Source organism: Varanus komodoensis, unplaced genomic scaffold (assembly GCF_004798865.1).
Source record: "Varanus komodoensis strain SLA01 unplaced genomic scaffold, ASM479886v1 scaffold50, whole genome shotgun sequence".
Lineage (NCBI taxonomy): Eukaryota > Metazoa > Chordata > Lepidosauria > Squamata > Varanidae > Varanus > Varanus komodoensis.
In genome coordinates, this window is record NW_025336088.1 from 5,354,873 (window position 1) to 5,361,474 (window position 6,602).

Genomic DNA, 6,602 nt, shown 5'->3' on the forward strand with positions numbered 1-6,602 from the left:
AAGGGAATAGAAAATAAGACAAACTCTAACTCCCTTATACAAATCTTTGATGCGACCACTCCTGAAACATTGTGTTCAGTTCTGGTTGCCTTACCTGAAAAAGGACATTACTGAGTTGGGAAAAGTGCGAAGAAGGGCAACAAAAATGATCAGGGGGTTGGAACAGCTCCCTTACGAGTAGCAGCTCCAACTGGAATTGTTCAGCTTAGAAAAAATGAGAGTAAAGGGAGGCATGATAGACGCTGTCATGACAAAATGAACAAAAGCTCTGCCATAATATGGTTGCTAAAAACTTGACACTATAAGAACAGCTTTAGACTTAAGGTAGGATTCCTAATCTGAGCAGGAAACCATGTTGCCAGTCTTGCTCTCCACCTGCACCTTAAATATGCTAATGTTTGCCTGTCCACAAAGTTTTTCCTTTTGTGTTGTCTTAATCCATTCAACCCTATTGTTTTACTCTCATGTACTTCTAGCAAACTGCCTGCATGATCCCACACCTTCCTCCAAACTGCGTACACAACCAATACGTTATAAAAGTGTCTTGTACAGACTCCATCTTGGTAGACCCTTTGGGGCCTTACCTTTGTGCTGCATTTTGAATAAACTGCAAATGTTCTTTTGGTTGTACAGCCCCAACAAACCCTCTCTGGTTTTCCTTGTCATGATGTTTAAAATAATGCATGATGTGCAGAAGAGAGAAGTTTTTACTCCTTCTCCCATAACACTCAAAACACTCTTCCATAACATGGACTCATCCCACGAAGCTGTTTGGTGGGAGGTTTAAGGACAGATAAAAGGAAGTACTTCTTCACACAGCATAGAGTTAAACTATGGAATTCACTGCCAGAGCAAGTGGTGAAGGCCACTAATCTGGATGAGTTTAAAAGGGGGATTGAACAGGATTCATGAGGGAGGTAGCTATTGGTGGCCACTAGCCTTGTTGGCCACGTGTTTTAGCAGAGGTGGCCTGCCTGCATGCACCAGTTGCTGAGGAGCTTGGGCAAGAAGAGGACTTGCACCCATCCTGCTTGAGCGATCCTGTTGGTCTGCAGCTGTCTGATCCAGCATGGCTTAGGTTCTTATGCTGAAGTCCGAAAAGCGATTTGACATGGTTTTGTACTCCAGGGAGGCAGGTGTGGCTTGATACAGGCACCGATATGTTTTCAGTTGTTTTTCTTTGCAGCAGAACGTATTTTTTTTCAAGCAATACAAGATTGCCTCCGGGAAGACAGAGTAAATTTATTCCCACCAATTAATAACCTGCCTTCAGTCGACTTTCACACTTTTGGATCTCAGGGTCCTGATCCTGGACAGCATTGTTACTTAAACACACCCGTAGGCACAAAACACACAACAGGAAAACATCTCAGATTTAATGCGCATGCGCCAACTATTCTTCTCTCCGCCCCTACAGCTTTTCTCTTTGGCTCGCTCCGGGGGTCTCTGCCCCAGAAAATATACTGGCCTACCCTGTCGCGGTATACTTAAAGCTAAAGATGGAAGCGCACAACTACCCCCTCCCAATTTTTTTCAGCCAATCCCCTTCCTCGACTGCTACTGCGCCTGAACGTCACAAAGAAATCCAGTCATAGCCAGTTCATCCTCGCCCGCATCGCAAAGTCCGCAGGCGTACTAGGCCCCATAAACGCGGGGTGGGGCAAGGCAGCCCTCACTGCCGCAGCCGCCTCCGTCTCCCCCCTCCCATCAACTTTTTTCTTCCTCTAGCCAATCCCATTACTTCCCTCCCCTCCCGGTGCGCGTTGACGTCATAAAAGCCGAGCCATTATATAAACGGTCGGACGTTTAACCCCGCCCTTCCTGCTGCCTTTCCCTTTTTTTGGAGTCCCCTCGCAGAGGCTGAAGAGCCGCTGCCGTTGTTGTCGCCGCAGCTTCCTCCTCTCTGCCTTTTGCCGTCGCCGCTGTTGCCTCCGCCCCGGGAAAGAGGGAAGCGAAGCGCGTCGTATGTCCGCTATCCAGAACCTCCACTCCTTCGGTGAGGCTCCGCAGAAGCGGGGCGGGGGGCCCTCAGGGCAGGAGAATAAACGAGGCTGACGCCGGTGGGGGAGAAGGGAGGCAGGGACGGACGGGCGGGGAGGGCCGTTTCGGTTATGGCCTGTTGGGCGGGATCCGTTTGAGCCCTCAAGGGGAGGCCAACGGGAAGCGGCGGCGGGGGGGGCTTTCCTCAGAGGGAGGGGGAGGTGCTCGGGCGGGAGGCGGGGCCGTGGCCGTGGGAGGAGGCGGGTCTCCTGCTGTGGGGCTAAGCGGGGAGGGGCCACTTGGCCAGGCTGGGGGGCTAAGCAGTGGCTTTCAGAACTGGACGGAAGCCAGCGGGGGCGGGCGAGAAGCGCCTGCGCCGAGGCGGTGGGGCTTGAAGGTGCGCGGAGGGAGGTGGGTGGGCGTCCTTCAGAAGGATGTCTTGACACGGAGGAGCCCCGGGAGCCGAGCGGGCCTCCTTGCCGGGGCAGCAGGAGCCGTGGGGTAGATCCGGCCCCCGAAGGGGCGGCCGATAGGCGATGCGGTGCCTCGCCCTAGGCCCGAGCTGGGGATGTGGCACTGCGGAGCGGCCTCTGCCATCTTGCCTCGGTCTGTCCTCGCTGACGCAGTCGCTAATTCCTGGCGGTTGCGTCAGCCACGGGATGGGCGGGGCTGCTCGGCGGTCACGTGGGCTGCCGGGAAGGTTCCCGTTTCTGCCTGCTAGACGAGAAAAGGGAGCAAAATGGTGACGGGAAGCCAGTGGGGGCGGGTGCAGTCACGGAAATAGCTTCTGTGCCATCTGGTATTTTGGAATATAATAATCAGAACTTGGCTTGATAAAGAATCCTTAATCAGATGCTTTCACGGGAGCCGGTAAAAGTCTTTAAGTACAGTACTGTAAGCTTGGGGGTGGGGATTTAGGCATTTTTGAAGAACAGTAAAACACTGCCCTTTGTGTGGCTAAGTTCACATCCGCTCCGTTGGTTATAAAGCTCAGTGTGGCATTTCAGGTTACATTTCTGGCAGATCCATAAATCCAAGGGAAATGTTTAGGTTTTAATGCACTTCCTTTCTCTTTTCAGACCCCTTTGCTGATGCAAGTAAGGGTGATGACTTACTTCCTGCTGGGACTGAAGACTACATCCATATAAGGATCCAGCAGAGGAACGGCAGAAAAACCCTCACCACAGTCCAGGGCATTGCCGATGATTATGATAAAAAGAAACTGGTGAAGGCCTTCAAGAAGGTGAGTGGGAATTTTGGGCTACTATCCTTTTCAGAACAAACTTCAGCTGCTTTGAGTTACATTTGGAGTTACTGAAGGAAAACATGTTGGTTCATTCTCAGAAGTAAGTCTAGCCCATTCAAAGACATATATAGTAGATACTCAAGAGTTGAATGACTGATACATATATTTGTCTCTGTAGAAGTTTGCCTGCAATGGTACTGTGATTGAGCACCCAGAGTATGGAGAAGTGATTCAGCTTCAAGGAGACCAGCGGAAGAACATATGTCAGTTCCTCATTGAGGTGAGTAGCCCTGGGGAGCACTTAAAGACTCCTTGATTGTCTGGCTCAGTAGTGTTGCTTCTGCATTTGAAGACAAAAGCATGCATGGGTTGTGTTTTATTTGTATAACAACTGAATGAGCAAGAACATCTGTTCAAGTGCAACTGGCTTTATTTGGTTATCTTGAATGCCATTAGTGGTGGCTGTTAAAGGACTTCTTGCTTTCTCCGTATGCTTTCTTTAAATGCTCACGGCTTTATTCCTTTTTCCTTCTGCAGATTGGACTGGCTAAAGACGACCAGCTGAAAGTCCATGGGTTTTAAGTGCCTGTGGGTCACCAGAGTTGTAAGGGAGAACACTTCCCTGCAATGAGAAATTCCTTGTGTCCTGCATCACTAGTTTAAAACAAGTCAGCTTGCATAATGTAATCACGTCAGGTTCCCTTCAGTCTGGACTAGTGTAACTTAGCAATGTAATAAACTGACAAGAGCCCATGTTGTCGTCTTGCTGTCCCTCATTTAAAGCAGGCCCAGTTTTTGGGGAGTCGGGTCAGAAGCTTATTCTACACCGATGCTACTGATAAAATGCTTTGGATGTTCTAACTGTGTTGGGGACTTACCTAAAATTTTCAGACTGCCTTCTGTGACATAGAAATTGAGGCTAATAACTAGAGGTTCCTCTCCGGAATGAACTGTTATACTAAGTGGCAGAAGGCAGGGATTGGGTCTGAATTACCTTTGTATATCTGAAGGAATCTCTCTTCAAAAGTATTGGGGATGTGGAAATCAAACTCCCTTCAGGACTGGCACTGATGTTACTAAACCCAGGCATAGCAGTAGTGGGCTCAGTCTGTGGCTTAAAGGGAGCAGTTTTAAAGTGAGATGTCTTTGAGAAGAGCTTCTTTAGCAACTAATGACCCTGTGGAGCAACAGATTTCTTGGTTTGAGTCCTGATGTTCTGTGTAATGTATTTAAACACTTATTTAAATAAAAAGAATTTTCAGAAACAGTTGCCTTGTTCTTTCAATAACCTGTTAAAGGATTGAAAACAAAACCGTCAGCCAGAATAAACCACAAATAACTTGAGAGATTATCGCCTTCAGAGTGGGAAAATGATTGCCTCTTTGCTCTCATTAGGTAATTGGTCTCTTCTGATAGTCCGCAGTGTTGGAAAAGGAGGGGTTCAGGGAATAATTTGGTAGATGGAATAGGAAGTGCTGGGAACACTAAATACTGAATGGACCATAGTATGCATTACTCCAGTATGAAGATCATCTTGCTGTAACCTTGCAGTTGCATCACAATTCTAAATACGATCTCTGTAGGTTCCTACATCATTAAATCATCCTGAAGCTTTTATGAACTTGCTTAGGCCTTAAGTGTAACATGCAGAACCCAGCATTGTGTCCTAAATCGAGAAACAATTTAAAACTTCAGTGCATGCTTGTAGATGGGCATCCTTGTACCTAGGATGACATTAAGGGCCTGACATTAAGTTGAAAGTTACTGGTCAAATGTTAGCCTGATTTTTGACAATTTAATTGCTAATTAGGGAAAGCTCTTCCTACTATTTATTCTCTGGGAGGTGGCAACTGCTGTTTGAGAGGCCAAGTGCTGTGTTTAATAATTGGCCTGCCTTGCAAAGATAACACTTAAATGCACAAAATTCAGTGTAATGCCCATGTAGTTGCTTGACCTTAGAATCCCTCCAAGGAAGAGAATATGAAAAGTTCAAATGCAAAGCCTATGCAAAAATTAAACTAGGATGCAATGTTGTTCACTTTTTTTCAAAAGAGAGTTCTGCATCATCAGAAAATGGGAGAAGGGGAAGAATTAGGTTTTTGCAGCAGCACTAAAAATCACAAAAAGATCTGCCCAAACTACAAGCCCTAAGTTATTTGGGCTAGAGCTTGTATATTTCACTAAGGGCCCCATACCTTCTCCTTGTAACTCAAGCATTGCAATAGTCAAGATACTGATGCAAGCTTCAGAGTGGGTTTGGGGTTGATCTAAACAATAATTACTGGTTAGAAATGCAGTGGTGTAAAATGCAGCGAGCAAAGCCAAAATACAGCTTGACAGAATGAGGTGGATAATTTCTAGGAAATAGGCTTCTAGGCTTGCCTTGTCACCCTGGATGCCCATTAATTAAAGGGTGAGCTTGCTTTATAGGCAATATGGAACTAGAAAGGAACCTTCAAGGTAATAAATACAGTATTATCAAAGAAGTGAGTACACGCCTCACATTGTGTAAATATATCTTTTCATGTGACAACCCTGAAGAAATGACACTTCACTACAATGTAAAGTGAGTATACAGCTTGTATAACTAAATTTGCTGTCCCCTCAAAATAACAGCTATTAATGTCTAAACCACTGGCAACTAAAGTGAGTACACCCCTAAGTGAAACTGTCTAAATTGGGCCCAAAGTGTCAATATTTTGTGTGGCCACCATTATTTTCCAGCACTGCCTTAACCCTCTTGGGCATGGAGTTCAGAGCTTCACAGGTTGCCACTGGAGTCCTCTTCCACTCCTCCATGACGACATCACGGAGCTGGTGGATGTTAGAGACATTGTGCTCCTCCACCTTCCGCTTCAGGATGCCCCACAGATGCTCGATAGGGTTTAGGTCTGGAGACATGCTTGGCCAGTCCATCACCTTTACCCTCAGCTTCTTTAGCAAGGCAGTGGTCGTCTTGGAGGTGTGTTTGGGGTCGTTATCATGTTGAAATACTGCCCTGCAGCCCAGTCTCTGAAGGGAGGGGATCATGCTCTGCTTCAGTGTGTCACAGTACATGTTGGCATTCATGGTTCCTGCAATGAACTGTAGCTCCCCAGTGCCGGCAGCACTCATGCAGCCCCAGACCATGACACTCCCACCACCATGCTTGACTGTAGGCAAGACACACTTGTCTTTGTACTCCTCACCTGGTTGTCGTCACACACGCTTGACACCATCCGAACCAAATAAGTTTATCTTGGTCTCATCAGACCGCAGGACATGGTTCCACTAATCCATGTCCTTAGTCCACTTGTCTTCAGCAAACTGTCTGCGGGCTTTCTTGTGCATCATCTTTAGAAGAGGCTTCCTTTTGGGATGTCAGCCCTACAGACCA

General features: G+C 47.1%; 1 protein-coding gene across 1 annotated transcript; it reads left to right on the forward strand.

Annotated features, from left to right (window-relative positions):
- The first annotated feature begins 1,806 nt into the window (after window positions 1–1,806).
- Window positions 1,807–4,491, forward strand: EIF1 (eukaryotic translation initiation factor 1). The gene is made up of 4 exons (XM_044447128.1): window positions 1,807–1,996; window positions 3,060–3,223; window positions 3,405–3,506; window positions 3,764–4,491. The coding sequence occupies exons 1-4, from the start codon at window positions 1,966–1,968 to the stop codon at window positions 3,806–3,808; spliced, it is 342 nt and encodes a 113-aa protein (XP_044303063.1). The 5' UTR covers window positions 1,807–1,965; the 3' UTR covers window positions 3,809–4,491.
- The last annotated feature ends 2,111 nt before the right edge of the window (window positions 4,492–6,602 follow it).

What these genes read in the sequence shown, in the direction of transcription:
- EIF1 (XM_044447128.1), top strand. Translation starts at nt 1,966, where the DNA reads ATGTCCGCTATCCAGAACCTCCACTCCTTCG. An exon ending in CCAGAACCTCCACTCCTTCG is followed by an intron (nt 1,997 to 3,059) that starts GTGAGGCTCCGC and finishes TTCTCTTTTCAG; the next exon opens with ACCCCTTTGCTGATGCAAGT. An exon ending in TGGTGAAGGCCTTCAAGAAG is followed by an intron (nt 3,224 to 3,404) that starts GTGAGTGGGAAT and finishes TTGTCTCTGTAG; the next exon opens with AAGTTTGCCTGCAATGGTAC.